General features: G+C 57.6%; 1 protein-coding gene across 3 annotated transcripts in view; it reads right to left on the bottom strand.

Moving 5' to 3' along the window:
- The window catches only part of POU2F2 (POU class 2 homeobox 2), a 31,295-nt gene extending 10,891 nt beyond the window's left edge, over positions 1–20,404 (bottom strand). For 2 of the 3 annotated variants that reach the window (XM_079908131.1, XM_079908132.1), the window contains exons 1-5: positions 20,225–20,404; positions 11,974–12,039; positions 11,827–11,861; positions 11,628–11,684; positions 8,212–8,328 (exon numbers count right to left, since the gene is read on the bottom strand). In XM_079908131.1, coding sequence (XP_079764257.1) covers positions 8,212–8,328; positions 11,628–11,684; positions 11,827–11,861; positions 11,974–12,039; positions 20,225–20,291 — 342 coding nt within the window. In that variant the 5' untranslated portion in view covers positions 20,292–20,404. Of the gene's footprint in view, positions 1–7,735; positions 7,973–8,211; positions 8,329–11,627; positions 11,685–11,826; positions 11,862–11,973; positions 12,040–20,224 lie in introns of all 3 variants that reach the window. The other variant, XM_079908130.1, reaches the window with a different exon arrangement.
- Positions 20,405–21,695: the final 1,291 nt, after the last annotated feature.

Below are 21,695 nucleotides of genomic sequence, written 5' to 3'. Positions count from 1 at the left end.
CTTACAATATGTTCTTTTCCTTCCCTCATAGCAATATCAGCTTCCTGTCTGTCTCCTCAAGAAGGGTTGGTGCCAGCTCCACGAGGGCACAGATTTGTTTGCCTAATTCCTCACTGTAACCCTCATGCAGAAAGGTGCCTGGGTGTGGTGGATGATCCCCAAACGCTGGTTGACCAAAGGAATTCAAGAAGGAGAGAAAGAGAGAAGATTCTGGGTGAACAGTGAGCTGACTCAAGACTGGGGTTAGGGACTTCCCTGGTGGCGCAGTGGATAAGACTCTGCCTGCCAATGCAGGAGAACGGGTTCGAGCCCTGGTCGGGGAAGATCCCACATGCCGCGGAGCAACTAAGCCCATGAGTCAGAAGTACTGAGCCCGCATGCCGCAACTACTGAAGCCCGCGCGCCTACAGCCCGAGCTCCGCAACAAAAGAAGCCACCGCAATGAGATGCCCGCGCACCGCAACAAAGAGTAGTCCCCTATCGCCACAACTAGAGAAAGCCCGCGCGCAGCAACGAAGACCCAACGCAGCCAAAAACAAAAAAAAGACTGGGGTTAGCCAGTAGAAGGCGCCATTTCTCCACAACCTAGAGCCATCTGAATCGGCACACCAGCTGAAGCCACTTGGGGGCGTGTTAGGACGGAGACAGGGTGGAGAAATTGGAGTAGGCGGAGGGATGCCAGCACTCCGCAGGCCCACCCCTCCCCACCCCCGCCCCGTAGTGGATCGTCTGCTCTGTCCCTAACCCGTGAGAAGAGCTAGCACAGCCCATTAAAACCGAGAAGGGGGGAGAGAAATTCTTGCTCATCGCTATATTCTCTTCACTCCCCTGCCCCAGTGCAGGCATAGAACGGGCAATCCATGAATTTTCAGTGAATGAATAAGGTAACCCTTAGGACTGGTGGTGTTTGGGGGCAGACTGGCTGTGCTTTGCCACAGGTGGGATCTTGGCCACAGACTGGGGGCAGAAAGACTGAGACACGCGGTTCATATGACACATATGGGTTCATATGGGTGAACTGCAGTGTAATCACCCACTGGGCTTGGTTCCACCTGGTGGGGAGAAGGCAGCCTTGAGCAGGAACTAGAGGCCGCTGGGGCCCCAGAGCCGTGCAGGTGCGCTGCCTCACTCCAGCGCGCAGGGCCGACTCCCCTCTCCCCCATGACTGGCCTCACACGCTACACTCCCGCAGCCCCAGTGGGGACGGTGTTGACATGCACGTCGACACTCACTTGCCGTCTCTGATATGGCAAATTTTGACCAGTTCTGGACACTGTGTGCTGCGAAGACGTGGACAGCCTAGAGTGACGTCCAGAGTGGGGAAGGGATGGGGTCTGGGGACCCTGTAAGTTACTTGCAATTGATTGTAGAAGGGACCGCCTAGGGAGGAAGGCAGTGAGCACCGTCCTGGGGGTCAGCTGGGTGAAACTGCACCCCCAGAATGGTGCAGAGGGAGTTCCCACACTGGGTGGGAAGGTCACCTCGGTGTGCAAGGATCCCTTCCAGCCGAGAACCGTGAGGGCTAGAGTCCTGGCCATCGTGCCTGCTTTTTTTTTTTTCTTTGTTTGTTTTTGTTTTGTGGGATCTTTGGGGATCTTAGTTCCCCACCAGGGATTGAACCCGGGCCCTTGGCAGTGAAAGCGCGTAGCCTTAACGACTGGACCGCCAGGGAATTCCCGTGCCTGCTTCTTGCTGTGTGACTTGGAGGAAGCCAGCTGTCTCTCTGGGCCTTACTGTATAGGGTGACAGTGCACGGTGTCCTGGAACCACCTGGGCTCTGGAGATGGCCAGACACCTGACTCTGTCCCTTACACACCGTGAGACCATGGGCAGTTCCTTACCCTCTTTAAGCCTCAACTTCCTCAGGTGACACCTCAATAATTCTTACCTCATGGAGCTGTTAAAGGATTAAATGAGACAACAGGTGTAGAACGTTTAGTCTGATCCCTGGTTCACTGACGTGGTCCTCCGTAAAGGGCAGTCCTTTTTAACTGAGTCATTTCTCTCAGGGCTCAGTTTTGTCATCTATAAAATGGGAGTAATAATGTCTAACTCTTCACTGGGTTGTTTTGAGGCCTGAGGAATATTATCATTCTCAAAGCATTTTGGAAATCACAACCTACTCCAACACCAGCATTTGCTAGCACTGCACCCTCACATCAGCCGCCTCATGTCACCCCGTGAGCTCTCGAGGGCGGCAGCCCCACCAGTCCATCCTCTTCCTGAAAACTTACAACTTCCAGCTCCCACCCAGACCCTCCACTGAGCTGCAGCCCCGAATATCCATCTGCCTATTTGATGTCTCCCACTTGGGTGATTAATAGACTCTGAACACTACCACGTCCGAAGTGAAACTCCTGGTTCCCCAGCCCCACCCTCCAAAACACCCTGTTCCTCCCCTGCATCCCCCAGCGCAGGAAACCACCTCACCGCCACCAATCTCTGAAGCCCAAATCCCAGGAATCACCCTTGACCTATCGGATCCACACGAAATAGCATCCCGGACCCCACCTTCACCCTCATCGCCACCTCGATGCCTGCAAGGACTTCCCACTCCTTACTTCTAGCCCATTCTCCCCACAGCAGCTGGAGGGAGCTTTGTAAAGGGTCAGTTGGGACCCTCGCCAGCTTAGAACCCCCAACAACCTCCCATCATACCCAGCACACATTCCAAACTCCTGGATCTTGCCCATGAGGCCCTGCAAAAGCCAGTCCTGCCTGCCTCCCCACCTCACCAGTTATTTGTCTCCCGCTCACTCTGTCCCAGCCATTCCACTTTCCCCTGTACCCCGAACAAGTCAAGCTGGTTTCCACCTCAGGACCTTTGCACCTGCTGTTGCCCTTTCCTAATCTCTCCCGCTGCCTTCTTCATGCCTGACTCATTCAGGTCTCGGTTCTCAAAGGCCACCTTCTCAGTGAAACTTTTCCTGACCACCCCATTAAAAGTGGCTTCCTCCCTTGGGACTTCCCTGGCAGTCCAGTGGTTAAGGCACTGCACTTCCACTGCAGGGGGCACAGGTTCCATCCCCTATGCCGTGCAGCAAGGCAAGAAAAAAAAAATTGTGGCTTCCTCGGTCTAGGACAGCGCCCTGTATCATTTTCTTCATTACACTTATGCTAAAACCGTCTTGTTTTGCCGATATGTTTACTTGTTTACTGTCTCGCCACTAGAACATAATGTCCTCAAGGACAGCCACCTCTGCCTCATTCACAGCTGTCCCCTCAGGGCCATGAATGAGCACCTGGCATACACAAGGTGCTCGATAAGTATTAGTTGAATGAACAAATGACTATGATTATTCCAGTCCCTCCACTAGGGGAAGCTCTAAAGGTTGGAGGTGGGGGGTGGACAGAGGTAGCCTGTCTCTAGCGTCGGATCTGCTACGTCCCCCCGTCCCCCAGAGGTTGGCCCTGCCACATGGAGCCCACGAGGTCCTGGCGACTGGGGCAGAACACCGTGGAGCAGAGAACCATTCAACAGGGAGAAGAAAACACCTACCTGCCAATTGCACATTACATTCCATGCTACCTCATGCTAAAATTCCAGGACAGACGAGCAACAGCAGATCCCAACCCAGGAGTCCTGGAGTGACTGGCATGCCTCTGGACCGGCCCAGCTCCTGGACTCTGGGGCCTGTGGTGCCAGGTGGGCGGCTGAGCTGACCTGGCATCCCCCGCCCCTGCTCCAGCAGCAGGACCCATCTCCTCCTCTTGGGGACCTGCCCTCCCCCACTCTCAGGTCACGCAGTCCAGGTGGGGCTGACCCCACCCTCCCGGGAGCTGGGAGCAACGACTCAAACCTGGCCACTGGGTGTGTTTCTTCTCTCTGGGTGGGGTGGCTGCAAGTCTTGAAGTGCTGGTACCCATTATGCCCGACCCAGAATGAAAAGGGAGACAGATCCCTGGGGCCAGGCCTGATGTTCCAGGCTGGGCCTTTTCTGTGATTTGAGCCAAACAGTCCCTTTTCCTCTTCAGCTGCCTAGAGTGTGGCTGTGGCCCCACTGACACCCGCTCCTGGCTCATCCTTTGCTGCCTCCCACTCCTCACCTCCCCAAGGCTGCCCTGCTTTCTCGCTTTGCCTTCACCAGTCCCACGCCTGGAACCCTTTCCCCAGCTCATCCACCTGGTAAACTCCTACTTGTTTCCTGCCTCGGTTCAGATACCACCTCCTCCAGGAAGCCTTCCCTGACTCCCTCAGACACAGACCCCTTTCTTTTCCCGCATCCCCCACCACATCCAGCAGGTTTCTCTGCGAAACCCTTCTTCACTAGGTCCTACCCCCTGAAAGCTCTTCTCAAGCTTTATTTGCCATGGTCTTAGTACGAAAATAGGGACGTTCCTCCCCGCCCCCACCGCCGCCGCTCTCCAAATACAAAATGATGTTTTAACAGTTAATGTAAATGTTCAGTCAATGCCTACCCTACCCCAGGCATTCTGAATTACTCCCCTGGAGAGATGTCTTCCCTACCCCTGATTGAAAAGCTGCAGCAAAACATCCCTCATTGCTTCAGTAAACGTCTGTGTGGCCCCCTCGGTAGAAAGCATCATGCTGAGTTGAGTGCTGGACACACAAATTGTAAACCTGTATTATAGGGACTTCCCCGGTGGTCCAGTGGTTAGGACTCTGTGCTTTCACTGCCGAGGGCCCGGGTTCGATCCCCGGTCAGGGAACTACGATCCCACAAGGCAAGAGGCGCAGCCAAAAAAAAAAAAAAAAAAGTCAGTGGTAAAATTGTATTATAACTGTCCCTTCTGTACAGGCTAGGGAAATGCAGGGAAGGTTCCTGCCAAACTGACCGGCATTCCTTTGGAAGTTGGCAATAGAAGGACAGAAGGGGGACTTTCCCTTCGTACTTTATGTAATTTTAAAGTGATAGGGTTATGGATGCTTTTTGACTTTCGGAATATTTTTCAAGTAAAGCATTTCTTAGTGGCTCATTGGTGTGTCTGTTTCCCTACAAGACAGGGAGCCCCTCTGGGGACAAGGCTGGGTCTGAGTCATGCCTGCTTCCCACCAGGGCCTGATCCAGGAGGCGGGAAGTGTCTGCGAAACGAGGGCAGGACAGAGCTGGGCAGGCACAGGCAGTTGCACTGGCAGGCACGCGACACAGGCTGGGGAGAGGGTCAAGCCCGGGGCCGAGGCCGGCTGCGGCTGCAGCGGGCAGCGAGGGCAGAAGGACGGTGGTCCCCACCCCGGCTTGGGCACGGTATGGTGACCGGCTCATGGGCTGTACGGGATAAACATTGGTCTGTTGGGGAAGTGAGATCACAGGGTGACAGAACTCCCAGAAAACAACTTCAGCCCAGCTTTGCACTTGCAGGAGACAGATGGAGATCAGAGCTGAGGGAAGCTGGGGCAGGAGGAGAGAGAGGAAAGGGCTGGGTAGGAGGGATTCGAGGGGACCTTGAGAATCAGGGCCTGGGCAGGTTACAGGTGGCAGAGGGTCGGCCTTCTGCTGCTGGTGGCCGTAGGGGGTCCGGAAGAGGTGGTTCTGGGGGGGTGTATGAACAGGAGTGCCTGCTGGTCACAGGGGCTGAGGGCCTGGCTGGGTCTGCGCTAGGCTGCCCCGTCCCTCCTCCCTCCCTGGGTGATCAGGGCTGTGGCAGAAGGAGAGGCAATGGGCTGGGGGCCCCCAGAGGAGACAGGAGGCAGGAAATCAAAGCAGCTGGAGGGAGGGAAATCATGGAAGACTTCCTGGAGGTGCAGGCTCCCAAGCTAGGGCTTAAAGGATGGAGAGGAGCTCTCCAGGTAAAGGGAGGGGGCTGACTTCCAGGTAGAAAGGAGAACAGGCGCAGGAACACCAAGACTGGAGGAGCCCTGAGCCTCCACCTTGCTCAGTGAAGCGCCGTGTGTGCTACAAAGCAAACAGATCACCGGCTGCTGGGGTCTCTGGTGGCCGGGGTGGGAGGGGTGCCAGTTAGAGGCAGCAGCCCCAGACCACGTGGTTAGAGCCCTGGACTCCCAGGCCTGGCTTCCAGGCTGGCTCTGCCACTTGAGCTCACGGTGTGACCTGGGGCAGGCAAGTCACTTTGCCTCCCCGGCACGCCCGCTCCTCCCCCCACCCCCCACCGGCGCCTTGGCCAGGACGAGGATTTGTGGATTCAGGGAGGTCACGTTAGCATAGTGCCTGGTACAAAGGCAGCACCCGACAGACTACCTATGGCAACGGTGGCAAGCCAGGCATTGGGAGGATCTGTTTGGAAGAGTCGCTGCAAAGCAGCGAGGCCAGATTGCTCTGCGTTTCTGCAGAGCCAGGCCCAGCGGCAGGAAGCTCTAAGGAGACAGAGACGCACTCAGTGTTACGGACAGCCCCAAATGGGAGTGCTGGTCAGCAGTGGAACGGGCCCATCGAAGGCCGACCGCCGCCAAGGGAACAGCCTCGCGGGTGCTGGACAGCTCCCTGGTGTAGACAGCATAGGCCAATCCCTCGCTCTAGGACTTGCCAGGCCCTTCACCGCGCTGGAACACGGGCCACAGACTCAAACGCTCTATGGAAACCAGGTTAACAGCACAAATGGGTGACATGGCAGGGGTGGAAGGAAGGGGTGGGCTGGAAAAAGCAGCCTGTCGGAAGAGGAGGCCTGCCCAGCCTCTACTCTGCTCCCGCCAACCATCCTTATGGGAAGTCTGTTGGCCAATATCATGGTTGAATTGTGTCCCCTAAAAAGATATGGTAGGGGACTTCCCTGGTGGTCCAGCGGCTAAGACTCCATGCTTCCACTGCAGGGGGCATGGGTTCGATCCCTTGTCGGGGAGCTAAGATCCCACATGCCGCAAGGTGCGGCCATTAAAAAAAAAAAAAAAAAAGAAAGAAATGGTAGGAGTTCTAACCCCTGGTGCCTAAAAATATGACCTTGTTTGGAAACGAGGTCTTTGCAGATGTAATCAAGTTAAAAGGAGGTCATTAGGGTGGACCCTAATCCAATGACTGGTGTCCTGATAAGAAGGGGAAATTTGGACACAGAGACAGACACACTCAGAGAAAAGATGGCCACATGACGGCAGAGGCAGAGACGGGAGTCATCCATCTACAAGAAAGCCAACGGTTTCCTGCACCACCAGAAGCGAGAAGAGGCAAAGAGGGATTCTCCCGTAGGGCCTTGAGAGAGACCCCAGCTCTGCTGACACCTTGATTTTGGACTTCTGGTCTGAGATGATACATTTCTGTTGTTTGAAGCCACCCAGTTTGTGATACTTTGTTATGGCAGCCCTGGAAGCTAATATAGCCACTCATGCATGATTCCACGTAGACCAGAAGTCTCCGGAATGGGGAGAGAGAATTCAGTGTTTCCTAACTCACAGACCACAGGCCCCTTTCTGAAAGAGCGTCTCGCTGGATGAGCCAGGGCACTCGATGTGGGGCACCGATTCTGATTCTCAGCCTTTCTTTTGTAGCCACACAGGTCCTGTGCATGGAGGTGACCCCTGGTTTCCTCTGCTGTAAACTGAGGATAATGTGTCAGCCTCCCAGGTGGCGGCGGACCCTCAGCGAGATGCACAGAATGCAGAGAGTCAGGCGCGCCCATCGCGTGGAGGGTGTCCTCCCCCTGAGCCTCGCTTTACCCCTCTGAGAGATGGGTGGCAGCATCTCCCGAGGCTTCCTGGGGTTGCCGAGGACCGCCTGGCCCAGCGCTGTGGTCAGAATGGTCCGCGTGGACCGGCCAGCCCCCTGCACCGGCTCGGCTTCCGCGGGGCCTCCACTGGAGGGCGTGTGCTCCCCGGGGCTGCCCTTACCTGTGCTGTGAGCTGGATGGGTTGGGACAGGGTGAGCTGTGGGGTCCCGGGGGGCTGGCTGGCAGGCTGTGGTGGCGGCAGGTCGCCTCCCCCGGAGGAGGCTGGGGGCTGCGAGGTCGAGGAGGAGGAGGAAGAGGAGGAGGAGGAGGAGGAGGCGGCGGCGGCCGCGGCGGCCAGGAGCTGGGCCTGCGCTTGCTGCAGGAGGAGCTGCTGCTGGGCGGGCATCAGCGCCGTGAGCTGTGGGCGGGGCGGGGCGGGGGCGGGGCGGCAGGGGCCGGAGGAGGGGCGTGGGGGGAGCAGAGAAAGCAGACAGGGGTTAGCGCCTGAGCCAAGCGGGTTAGGGGGCAGGTCTTCCAGGAGGACAGAGGAGGGCGAGAGGCAGGCGTTGAGAGAGTGGCCGTGGCCGTGGCCACCAGTCCTGTAACAGACGGGAGGGGGCTGGCCTGTCCCTGCCCCCGTGCACCCCAGGTACTTACCCCGGCTAGCTGGCTGCCCGTCAACATGAGTTGGGCCTGGGGCAGATGCGGCTGAACCGGCTGGGGGGGCAGGGGTGCCGCTGGGGCTGAGTCACTGCTGGGGTCTTCAGCCTTGATCTGGGGGGGAGAGAGGCAGGGTCCGGGACCCCAGAATGTTAAGTGGAGGCCAGAGAGAATGCCCACCTGTGAACCAAAGAGAGGGCACGTGTGTGGCAACGGCAGCCCCGCGCCCCCAAGGGAGAAGACTGGGGTGCGGAGGCCGGGCCTGCAGTGGCCCGCGGGGACCTCGGGCCACCTTTCTGGCCTCAGTTTCCGCATCAGTCAGAAAAGGCTAACACACCCTCTGCACCCGAACTCCCGACAGGAGGGGGTCACCCTTGGAGAGCGCTTGTACCCTCCTGGGGGTCAGTTTGCCATCTTTTAAAATGGGAAAGGATGCCAGTAGGGGTCCCGGGACATCAAAGAAGGGGGTCCTGTGTGCCACACCCCTCATCTGCTTCAGCCAGAGGTGCACCTCTTATCTGTCCCGTGGAGTAAGACTTTATTGGAAGAAAGAGGATTAGGGTATGAAATAAAAATCACCGCCTTAGAATATGGGTCATGAATTCAAAGCCTAAGGAGCAGGCAGACAGCACGAATGGGTGATTTGGGCAAGTGTGGACGGAGTGGGCTGAAAAGAGTACGCCCGCCTGCCGGAAGGGGAGGCCTGCCCAGCCCCACCCTGCTTCTGCCGGCAAAAAAACCAAAGCAAAAATGCTGCAGGACAGCAAAGGATGTCTGCAGGCCAGATGTGGCCCAGGTGCTGCCAGGTCTCAGCCTCCACCCCAGAGTCCGCTGAGCCCCTCCTCCTCTCTCTGTGGAGGATACAGATGCATCTCGCGTCCACCACGTAGGACAGACCAGCTTAGAGGGGTCCCAGCCTCCTTCCTCTCCTACCTGAAAATGCCAGACAATGGTGGCCTATGCCTGAGAGGTCTGCTGGTGAAAGACACATGGGGTGGGAGGTGTGGCTTGATGAGTCGCACACTCTCAGGCCCAGAGGGGACATGAGGGATCATCCTTCAGCCCAGTGTCCCAACAGTGTTTTGCAAAAGGAGATCCAGAGAGGGAAAGCATCTTGTGTAAGGCAACACAGTGACTTGGCAGAAGCGAGCGTGGCGTTTGCCATACAGACTGAGACAGACAGACAGAGGCCTGGGAAAGGGCCAAATAACAGAGGGTGAGTGGCATGCCCCAAGGGACGGGATACAAGTGTCAGAAAGTCTAAGGCGTACAGGGATGCAGCGTGAAACAACAGTAGATACTAGAAGTCAGAGCAGTGGCTGCCCTGGAGGGGAAATGAAGGGCTTTCTGGAAGTCTGATCATGTTATGTTTCTTGATCTGGTGCTGGTGACACAGGTGTCCAATTTGTGAAAATCCACAGAGCTGGACACTGAGGATCTAAGTGTATGTCATATTTTAATTAAAAGTTTTTAAAAAACCAACATTGTGGGCTTCCCTGGTGGCGCAGTGGTTGAGAGTCCACCTGCCGATGCAGGGGACACGGGTTCGTGCCCCGGTCCGGGAAGATCCCACATGCCGCGGCGCGGCTGGGCCCGTGAGCCATGGCTGCTGAGCCTGCGCATCCGGAGCCTGTGCTCCGCAACGGGAGAGGCCACAACAGTGAGAGGCCCGTGTACCGCAAAAAAAAAAAAACAAACAAAAAAAAAACCAACATTGCGTGCCATGGTGAGAACACTATCCTTCTCATGGCTCTTCCCTTCTCTCTCCTTTAAGCCTCCATTAGGTTCTAGGACGTCTCTAACACCTTCCAGCCCTGGCTAATCGCCCCTTTTAACAAACAGAGAACCGGTCTCAGGCTTATACCCGACAGTAGGCAAGAGTCTCTGGGTACATTTTAATAATCATTGTATTTATTTCCATGGCAAGTGATTCTGGTTTTCCATTCATGAAATTTCCATTTAAAAAAACGTTTTATTTCAGCTGCTGAAAAAGCAAGACAGCTCATGAGTTGATAATTGTTGAGGCCGATTGACAGGTACCTGGAGGTTTGTTTTCGCTATGGTCTTCCTTCTACTTTTGTATCTGCTTCACACTTTCCATAATAAAATTTTTTTTTTAATTGAGCCAATTTAACAAAACTATGATGTAAATAATTGAACGCGGTGGTGTGTGCATTTGTCTGAAATCATGATGGAAGCACATGAATCACTGCAATTAGGGAAAGACTGACACAGAAGAGCTGCAGTGAGGTGGAACAGCAAAGGCCAGGAGCGGTGGGTGACCAGCTGTGGATGGAGACCCAGAGTCAGAGGCCGCTGCTGCGCGCTCTGCCTCAGGCTTTCCCCGGGAAGCAGGCCCAGGCTGGGGAAGGGGAGCGAGAACCCTTTCTTCCTTGGGCCCCACTAGTCTCCTAGGCGAGAAGCAGGGCTGCTGTGGAGCAAGGAGAGGCTGCAAAGATTCAGCGCAGGGAGGGCTGGTGCTGGGGGTGTGGGTGATGGATGCCCTCGGCTCCAAGGGCTATGGCCAGAGCCCAGCCTGAGATCAGAGGGAAGACGGTCAGAGTCAGAGCCCTTCTCCCCAGGTCCCGTCCAGCGCCCTCAGAACAAGACACCTGCCCACCAAGCAGATCAAGGCACACCAGCCACGGAAGGGACCTCAGAGACTCCCCTCTCCACCCCCACCCCCATTTCCCATGTTAGAGAAGAGGAAACCGAGAAGCCCAGAGTGGGGGAGTGATTCTCCCATGGTCACAGAGCAGTTCCTGGTGCCCCCGCCCCATCCTTCTGCCACCTTTGGTCAGGGTCAGGAGTCCTGCCCGTGCCCCCTCCTCCGTCCCTGCCCTCTGCGCCATCTTCAGGCCTCTGGACCTGCCGGCTGCCCCCGCCAGACTGGAGGGTGGAGACCTGGGCCCCAGACACCCCAGGCAGCCCAGCAGTACCCAGGAGCAGGGCCCCATCTGGATCTGGCATTTGCTCTACGTGGTCACTTCCGGCCTCCCCATCGTCCTCTCCTCCAGCATCCTCACTGGGCCTGCCCTCCCCTCCCCACTCCCCAGTCCTCCGCTGGCCCCTGAGTGTGTACTGGGGGGGATGGGGGGCGGGGCCGGCCCCTGTTCGGTCAGGGACGTTGGGATGGGGGCGGGGCCCTCAGCTTCCTGTTGTTCATCGCCCTGGGGCTCTGGGGGGGATTTCCCTGGCCACCCCCACTCCCCCAGGGAAGGGGAAGGAGCCCTGGTGAGTCACAGGCCTGGGGCGGGAGCCCGAGGGTGAGAAGGGGCGGCGGGAGGAGTCCCGTCACTGAGGTACCAGGCCCTGGGCCCTCGGCAGGCATCTGCGACCCTCTCCCAAATGCCAAACCCGGCCCATCGCAGGACACCTCTCCCCCTGCCCTGGCTGCCCTGACAGGTGCTTACCTTGGTGCTGGGGCCAGTCGGGGACACAGAGAACGGGGAGGTCTTATTCTGGGGGTTCTGCAAAGAGTGAGTTGGGGTGGGAGATGGGAACAGTGAGATGAAGCAGCTTCTGACACCCTGCCCTCCCCCACAGAGCTCCCCTCTGCTCCCTTCTCCCCCCTCCCCCTCCCCACCCTCCTTCACATCCATCCCTCCTGACCTGATGGTTAGTGTCTGGTCCATTTCTTTCCGTGTCTGCAAGGAGAGGGACAGAGTGAGTTGTCACGAGCCACCCCCAAAACTCCCCCGGCGCACCTGCCCTCCGCCCGTGGTGACCTCTGCCCTCCCTGCCCCCTTCCCCACTCACCTGTGTGCTCTGACGGGGAGTCCAGACCTTGCTTCTCGGCCTCCAAGGGCTTAGACATTCTTATTTCTGGGGACAGAGGAGGGATGCAAGTGGGGTGAGGGTGCAGAAGCCTGAAGAGCTCTGGGGCCCCTCCTCCGGCACCACCCCAGCCTCTCCCCAAATACTCCCACACCCCCTGCTGCCTTGCAAGTGTCTCTTTCCGGGAGACATGCCCTCTGCTCTGAGCCTCTGCTCTCCTCCGGCAGGACAGGTGAGGGGCCTTCGGGCCCTGGGGATCCCCTTCACCCCTCCAGGAGGTGGCACAGGGAGGGTCAGCCCCCGAGCCCCCGTGAGACCCTGGGGCAGGGTGGGAGGGTAGAGGTTGGCCGTTGGTCCTGACAAAGCTCTGGCCGCCCAGGGGGAGGCTGGTGACACTCCAGAGCAGCGAGTCAGCCCTAGGCTTCCTCTCAGGCTGCCGCCCAGGCGCCCATCCTGCCTCACCAGGTTTCGGTGAGGCATGTTTTCCACTCTGAGTAGGGCCTGGGAGGTGTTAGGGGACTGCAGCATCCCCAAAGGAACGAGTTGTCAGATCTCCGGCTGTGATTCAGCCGCCCTCTGGCCCCCTCCCCGGCCCACCACTTTCCTGTCCATATCCCACTCCCACCGGCCTCCCCTTCAGGTACTCAGCACACAGGTGGCCCCACTCTGATCTTTGTGACCCCGACCCCATCCGCTTCTGCCCCGACCTTGTCCTCAAACCTAATCTTAGACCTTACCTGGGACTTCAGCCTTGAATTGCAGCTGCACACCCCAATCCAACCTACAGTCCCTGCCCCTACAGACGCAATCCCACCCTATAGTTCCGCGGGCAGAGGAAATGAAAGAAGGTGGCCGAGGGGAGTGGCAAGCAGGGGACACAAAGCAATGGAGACAAACCCCCGTCCTCACAGCTCCCTGATGCTGGTCACGGGAAGGTGAGTGTTACCAGGGACAAGCACAGCGCCAAGTATGATTCAGAGCTCATGCCGGCAGTTGGTGCTAAGATTACCCCCATTTTACAGAGGAGGAAACTGAGGCTCCAGGGGGAATGGCACCTCCCCAAGAACACAGTGGGGCAGCAGAGGCACCCTGATCGGACCTGGGTCTTTGTGACTCCAGGGCTCCCACTTCTTTTTTTTTTTTTTTTGCGGTACGTGGGCCTCTCACTGTTGTGACCACTCCCGTTGCGGAGCACAGGCTCCGGACACACAGGCTCAGCGGCCATGGCTCACGGGCCCAGCCGCTCCGCGGCATGTGGGATCCTCCCGGACCGGGGCACGAACCCGCGTCCCCTGCATCGGCAGGCGGACTCCCAACCACTGCGCCACCAGGGAGGTCCCAGGGCTCCCACTTCTGATCAGTATCGCTGCGGTCTCTGATGGGCCCGTCATGACGTTCACCACCTCATCTCTCACGGTCACCCCAGCCCAAGCTTACCCTGACTCCGACTTGAACCCAGCCCTTCCTGGTCCTAGACCCCCGCACAAATCTGGGTTTCTGCCCGACCCGTTCTGAATCCTCTTTGCCCACCCTGATTCCCAACTCCTGTCCAGACGACCCGAGTCCTTCATCTGACCTCAACTCCCAACTCGGCCTCAGACCTTACTCCTGACCCTGACTCTGATCCTAAAGTCTCCCCTACAGCTCACTCCAAATCCCCACCAAGACCCCACCCCATCAAAGGAGCTATCCAACTCTAGAGTGCCTGCATCCAAGATATTCAAAGAAGGCCAGCTAGAGAGAGAGCTGGGACAGCGTCACCAACCGAAAAAAAAAAAGTCCAGAAATTTTGCAATTACTCGACACGGAACGCCACTCGGATTTAAAATTCCCGATTAAAAAGCCAGGTCACACACTGCTGGTGGGCGTGGAAATCAATACAAGCACGATTCAGGAAAGCCGAGCGGCGCCCCTTCCCTGTGGCCCGGCGCATCCACTCCCGGGCACCCATCCAAGAGAAAGGAGCGTCCTGCCCACCATCACCACCCCCGGCACACGTGTTCCCAGCTGCGCTTTCATAACCGCTCCCCCCGCCGCCGGAAATAGCTCAAGGGCCCATTAACGGGAATGGGTCAACAACACCGGTACGTCCATACAACGAAGTACTCCACAGCCGGGGAAAAGAACCAACTCCTGCATCACACACACTGAATCTCGCAAACATGATGCCGGGGTAAAGACGTGAGACACAAAAGTGGACAGACAGGAGGACTCCAATTATGTGAAACTCAGAAACAGGCAGGATGACATCAGATGATTAAGGTCAGATTAGTGGGCACCTTTTGGGGGGTGCTAACCGGGAGAGCGTGTGAGAAAGCCTGCAAGGGGTTGGAAATGTTCTGTTTGGTGGTTATGTGGGTCTGCCCATATGTACAAATTCATCAAGCTGTACGCTTAAAATTTGAGCACTTTATGTATGGTACGTTTTCACAAAAAAAGAAAAAAAGTTTGAGTTGGGACTTCCCTGGTGGCGCAGTGGTTAAGACTCCACGTTCCCAATGCAGGGGGCCCGAGTTCGATCCCTGGCCAGGGTACTAGATCCTACACTCATGCCACAACTAAGGAGCCTGTGAACCACAACTAAGGAGTCTGCGAGCCACAACTATGGAGCCCTTGAGCTGCAACTAAAGGAACCCATGTGCTTCAACTAAGGAGCCGGCAAGCCGCAGCTAAGGAGCCCTTGAGCTGCAACTAAAGGAGCCCACGTGCTACAACTAAGGAGCCAGCCAGCCTCAACTAAGGAGCCTGCCTGCCGCAACTAAGACCCGGTGCAACCAAATAAATAAATACAATTTTAAGCTAATAACAATAAAAATAGTAAGCCAGCATATAGTCCTATTAAGGCATGAGCTTATGAGGGTTGGGGTGCAGGTGCCCAGATGCTACAGGAGCTCAGGCCCTGTTTCTGGGCACTGGGAAGGGGGCAGCAAGTGGCTAAGGATGCTGAGAGAGCCAGGGGATGAGGCCCCCTCCTGACTCTGGTGCATCAGACGTGGGAGTCCTGCCTGATCCTGGTTCTAGATCTCCCAGACCTTGGCCCTGCTCCAGGCAACCACAAATCCTGACGTGGCCCTAAATCCCACCCCTCCCAGCATCCCTGAAAGCCAGGCCCCAGCCCCCTCCCCGGCCCCCCTCTCCAGCCAGTGTCCACATTGCCACGGGAGCTCCCCGCCTGGCCCTGAACCCTATCATGGCTCCCCATCTCCTAAGAAAAGCCCAGGCTCCTCATCCTGGCCTTTAGGGTGTGACCCTTGTCACCCTCTGCTGCCCATCTCTTGCCACTTATGCAACTTTCTCTTCAGCCACGCCAGGTATCTCCCTCTGCTTGACGGGGAGTCCAGACCTTCAGGTTCTTTACTCCCCACCTAGCTAGCGAACGTCCCTCCTGATCACAGACCAGGGTGGCCTCTGACCTCACCTCCACCCCAGAGAGTCCATGCTCATTCTCAGCCTCTCTTATGTGCTGAGCTGTGTCCCCCAACATTCCTATGTTGAAGTCCTAACCCTCAGTACCTCAGAATGTGACTGTCTTTGGAGATAGGATCTTTAAAGAGGTAATGAACTTAAAATGAGACCCTTAGGGCCCTTAGGGTGGGCTCTGATCCAATATGACTGGGGTCCTTATAAGAAGAGGAGATTGAGGCGAGATTGAGACAGGGACATGCCCAAAGGGAAGACCGTGTGAAGACACAGGGAGCTGACGGCCATCTCAAGCCAAGGAGAGAGGTCTCAGAAGAAACCAACCCTGCTGACACCTTGACCTTGGACTTCTAGCTTCCAGAATTTTGAGAAAATAAATTTCTGTTGTTTAAGCCATCCAGTCTGGGGTACTTTGTTATGGCAGCCCTAGCAAACTAATGCAGCCTCCCTTGGTCGTGCCTTCTCGCCGTCCTAGCCCCGAGCCCGCAGGGCTGTGGTCACCTGCGTCCCTGTCCTTTCCCACCAGCCCAGCGGGCAGGCCTGGTCTGACTCAGCGCTGGGTCCCCGGCATCACCCAGCTCAGAGAACAGGTTATGTTTGCTGAGCGTCCGTCCTTCCCTGCAGCTCTCTCTGTCTCTTACTTGTTCCTGCCTCTGTCCTGCTGTCTGTCTGCCATTTAACAAATGTTTCCCGAGGCCTTGGCGTGGGCTGGTCCCTCTGCCTGGAACGCTGTTCCCCACTCTATCTGCCTGGTGATCTCCTACTCATCCTTCAGGGCCCGGCACAGGCTCTGTCCTCCATGAAGTCACCACCCCTGATGACTTCAGGCAGAGGGTCTCTCCCCTGTTCCCTCCACCCTGGCTCCATCTCCCCCTGTCACTGTCCTAAAGGCTGTAGCCATCTGAGCCCCAGAATGTCTCCTCCTTCAGGCTAGAAACCCCTCAGGGGCAGCTCTGACTCATCTGGGGTCCCCAACGGGACATGTGGGTTGAATGAACAAGGGTGGCCCTGCTCTCCCTCCTCCAAGCCTTTGCCTCTGCTCTTCTTCCACCTGGGGCAACCCTCTCCTTCTCGACTAGCAAATTCCTGCTCCTCTTTAAGGCGCCAGCTCCACGTCACCTCCTCTGTGATGTCCTCCCTGACTGCCCAGGCGGTCAGTGCCTCTCTCGTCTGGGGTCACCCTGTCCCCTAACACACACTGACAGCCTGGACAGTGACCCCCACCCCAGACTGCGGTCTCCTTAGGGCCCAGGCTGCACAGTCTGGGACTGTGTCTTTGGAACGAACAAAAGCATGAAAGAGTCTCCTCTCCTTGCTGTCACCTGACACTTCGACCCTCAGCCTCATCCCCAAGCAGTTCCAACCTAAACATTTAAGGTAACATCCCCTCTGCAGGGATACTGGCTGCAGAGGAAAAAGTGGTTTTAGGGGAAATTTCCACCACTCCATTTCCCTTATTCTCATGGATCCTGCCCCACACTAGTCCCAGCTCCCACACAGCCCGCGCACCCCTGCAGCGCTCAGCTGGGCCAACAGCATGGCCAGAGCTGTCCTTCGCCCAGGCCTCTTTTGCTGCCCTCTCCTCCTCCATCAGAGCCCAACCCAAGAAAAGGGTCTCATCAAATCATCCCCACCAGCAATGAAGAGGGAACTCCATTTCCACCGCGACCCAAAGCTAAGTGATGTCTTAATGGGGACTCTCGAGGGCGCGGCGACCCTGGCAAGGGGCCTGCTGAGGCTGTCTCAGCCTTGGCCCAGGCAGGGTTCTCTCTCTCTCTCTCTCTCAATCTCTCTCTCTCTCTTTTGACTCTAGAGAAACACTGATGCCTAATCCCTCCCCCGACACTCTGATTTCATTGGGACAGAGACGTAGGCGTCAGAAACTTTTAAGCCCCCTTCCAGGTGATTCTAATTTGCTACAGCCCCCTGGCGCCTTCGGAAGACCCCCCTCAAAGCCTCGTTCACTCGCAAGGAAAGTTTGGCTGGTTGCTTCGGGTCACCCCTCCCTTCTCCCATCGCAGGCAGCGTGCCACTTTTTGGAGGAACAGGCAAGCAAAAGCAATGCAGAGCCCGACCGGGACCCTCAAACCCCACCATCCTTGGGTCAGACCCACCAGGGGCGGCCACGCCCCGGGCTCACACTCACTTGCCCGACTGCCCCAGGCCTGGGACACTGGGTCCCCTCCGCCCTTCCTCGCCCCTCCCTCCCCGGACTTTCACTTCTCCTCTGCATTTCCCCCAGCCGGTTTTAGCAGACTTGGGCCAGCTTCTCGTTAGCACTTACCGAAAATGGGGCTAAATATAGAGGGCCCAAGGGCTTCCCCTCACCCCTCCTGGCCCCGCTTGGCCTGTCCCCTGGGTCCCCTGTCTACAAAGACTGCTTTAATCAAGGCTGTGGCCTGGGAGCCCCTGTGGGCAGGGTCTGCACTGCTGGGAACCTCTGCTCGCCCACTGGCCCAGCCCAGCCTCCCCAGGAGTCGCATTTCACACCCCCACACCCCGCAGCTGTCCCCGGGCGGCCTCCAGGGATTGAACACTTCTGAGTGTCAAGGGGGACGGATGGGGATACAGGCAGCAGACACAACAAGAGAGGTGGCCCTACAGCTGCGCTGACAAAAGCCGCCACAGACACTGAAGCCACAGCCAGGCAGGGCCCCGGACACGGACGGAGACCACGCGAACGCACACGGGGACAGGTGTGCGCAGATCCCAGACAGGAATGTGTGCAGATGAAGACACAAGCCCAGACACAACGACACAGGCAGATATGCAAAACACACACCCAGACGTGTGTGGGCACACCTGCACTTACACACACTCACACACCAAGTCACCCCCAGACACACAGATAGACACAGATGTGCATACACACACAGACACCCAGGTCACTCAGATAGACACACGCAAGATGTACACGCACACTCTCACACACACACACACACATACCCAGACATACAGATAGACACAGATGTGTACGCACGTGCACACACACACACACACACACACAGAGGTAACTCAGATAGACACACACACAGACATGCATGTACTCACACTCCCAGAGTCACCTCCTCCTGGGAGATGGCCAAGGTGGACCCCTGAACTCAGGTCACAGATGTAGAGCCCAAGACCAAGCAGTGATCTGCCCAAGGTCACACATGTATTAATTCATGTCCATGCCACGGAACCCAGGGCAGGCCTCACAGGCAGGGCAATTCTGTGAGAAATCCCAAGTAAAGGGTTTAACCCAGCGCCCAACACGTACAAAGCCCCCATTCAACCCCAGAAAGGGAAGAGACGGCATGCGTGTACAGATGCCCTGGGTCCCTGTGTCTACACTGTACATGCACACGCACGCACACACACACACACACACACACACACACACACACACACACACAGCTGCACATATCACCTCAGTAAATAATCACACAGCATCTGGCAAGTGGCCTTCCTTCCATCTCACAGCCCTCCTTGCCTCCCTTGCCTTACTCATACCCACTCATCCTTCAAATCTCAGACCACACATGCCCTCTCCCAGGAAGCCCTCCCTGATAGCCTATCGGCTGAACTGGGCAAGTCTCCTGGGCTCCCCCAGTCCCCTGTGCCTCCCCTGTCCCAGCCGTGACCCCTCAGCCTATGCCTCCTTCCCTGTCTGGTGACAGGTCTGTCTCCCCACCCTGGACTGGGGACTCCAGGAGGACACACCTGAAGCTGCTTTTTTCGGCTCTATTTTCAACATCCAGCACAGAACTGCTCAATAAGTACATGTCGATGACAGATCACAGGGATGCCCGCATACACGGACGCACACAGACAAGCACCGAACCAAGCATCCCCACAGACACCCACAAACGGGACACATCCCACACATCCCCACAGTCAGACCTAGAGGGCCGCAAACAAAACCACCCTGAAGTATGGACGCTTGCCCAGTTCCAGGCCCCGTGGTAAGCATTTACCTATTACCTCACTTAACTCTCCCATCAGCACCGCGGAGAAATAACTATCATCACACGGAGATGGACACATTATGTCAAATGAGCCAAAAATACAAATCGCTTTGTACGGTGCTCGGCGCACGGTGTTCACTCAGTCGACTGACACTTGGTGGATGAAGCAGTTCATGAGCACACAAACATGTAATAAATTTTCAGGCAGTGATGAGTGCCATGAAGAAGAGATAAAGCAGGGTGAAGGGACTCAGAATGGCGGGATTGGTTGCCAGTTTAGACGGGGCAGGCAGGGAAGGCCACCCCGAGGAGGGGACATCTCAGGCGAACGAAGTGAGGGAGTGAACCAAGGGAGCATTGCCAAGGCTACCCCCATAATGCCACACACAAGAGCCCCTCACACAAGGGACACCTGACAGTCGCACACAGAAGACTCGGAACTACCGCGCACACGCACAGATACAGACGCACACACTCAAAGGTCCAGCAACTCAGCCTTCCAGCCCCTGTGCAGTCCCCTCCCCAGGATCACTCATGTCGCCTACCCACCGGCCCTCTGTATAGGAGCTTGCTACCAACACCTGGCTCCATCCCCTCCCCCAGACCCCTCAGAACAGGGCAGCAGAGAAGGCGAGAAGAGGTCGGAAGCCCCCCGGCGCCCCCCCCCCCGCCCCGCCCCGTGCTGATGTGAAAGGGGAGGGGAAAGAGAAGCTGGAGGTGGGAACCCAGGATGGGAAGAGGGGGCAGCTGCTGAAGTACAGAGTCAAAGGGCAAAGGAGACAGCTGAAGAGGAGGGGCAGGGCGGGCCCGCAACCGGCCGGCAGGACGAGCCCCACGGTGCTGCCAGTGCTGGGGCCCCTTACCTGGAGCCCCCATGCTGGAGTGAACCATGCTGCCTGCCCCGCAGGGCTGGGGGGACGACTGTGCCATCTCCCCGCCCTCTCTGGGGGCCAAGCCCTCTCCGCCGGAAGTCACCCAGGGAGGAAACCACAGGGCCCGCCCCCTTCGGAAGGGAAAATACCCGTGCCCGAAGGCCCACCCCAGCAGGCAGCGGACCCCAAATCATGCGTGTGTGTTGGGGAAGTGCGGGTAGTGGCGTAGAGTGCAAGCAGGCTGGAAGAGCTGACTCCTACAGCTGTGCCCCCAGAAGGTGCCCCTAGCCCTGTGCCGCCTCCACCTTGCCAGCACATCTGGAACAGGGCATGTGGGTCTGGGAGAGAAGATGGATCCATAACAACGCCACTAAAACACTGGCTAGGAGTTTTGGGAGGGGGGAGGGCGGCTTTCCCAATGTTAGGCCCCCTGCACCTCGCATTTAACAAGCATCATCTCTGGAGGCGCTCACTATTTGCCCCATTTTACAGACAAAAAGACTGAGGACCAGAGAAGTGAGGTGGCCTCCCCAAGGGCCCAGAGCCAAGAAACGCTGAAGCCAAGAAGCAGGGCAGCAGGAGGCGTTCGCGATAGGTTTCCGCAGGCTGTGGGGAGTCGGGAACCCAACCGTGCATCTGCCCGCAGGTGAGGCGTCCGGGGCCACCACTGGGAGAATCGGTACCCGTGGACAGTGGTAGGACCGGCGGCAGGTCCTGGCCTTGCCCTGGAGCAGCAAGAGGTTTGCCAGGGGGCAAATGCGGGCGCCGTAGGTGGCTGGGGCGGAGGGAAGTAAGCGGTCCCGGGGCTGCTGGCTGGCCCTTCGCGCTGCGGCGCTCCCGGACCAGCTGTTCCCTCCGCGCCCGCCAGAGGGCGGCAGCGCCCAGCCAATGGGCCAGAGGGCGGGGCCGGTTGCGGAGGAGGGAGCCCCTCCCGCCGCTCCCAGTCCCCTTCCCCGCCCCCGCGCGCACACCTGCGAGGGTCACACAAAGGCGCCGGACTCCCGGCCCACGACGGCGCAGACAAAGGCGCGGCCGAGCCCGCTGCCCTCTTCCTCCTCCCCGCGCCCGGTCCGAGGCTGCAGGGCCGCCTGGAGCCTCCAAACAACCCACCTGCCCGCTGCGGGCCCTGCAGGACTCGCTGCGCCCCACGCTGAGGGACCCCCAAACCACGCGCGCGCGCACGGACGCCTGGACTCTCATACACACGCTCAAGTATTTCTACACATGGACCCCTGCACTTCACACACACGTGTGGACATCCAGACACACGGAAACACTCCTCTGCGCACAGGCCCTAACACCAACGCTCCCGTGTACAGATCCCCCTCCTGTGCTCCGTCACGCGGACACACGGGCACAAGGACACATCTTCCCAAGTATGCCCAGGCATACCTCCTGGCCATGTGTGCCCACATTCACACCCACGCACACTCACGCACGATACAACACACAGGCAGACCTT

The sequence above is a fragment of the Stenella coeruleoalba genome (assembly GCF_951394435.1).
Source record: "Stenella coeruleoalba genome assembly, chromosome: 20".
Taxonomy (NCBI): Eukaryota; Metazoa; Chordata; class Mammalia; order Artiodactyla; family Delphinidae; genus Stenella; species Stenella coeruleoalba.
This window is presented reverse-complemented; position numbering and strand designations above follow the sequence as displayed.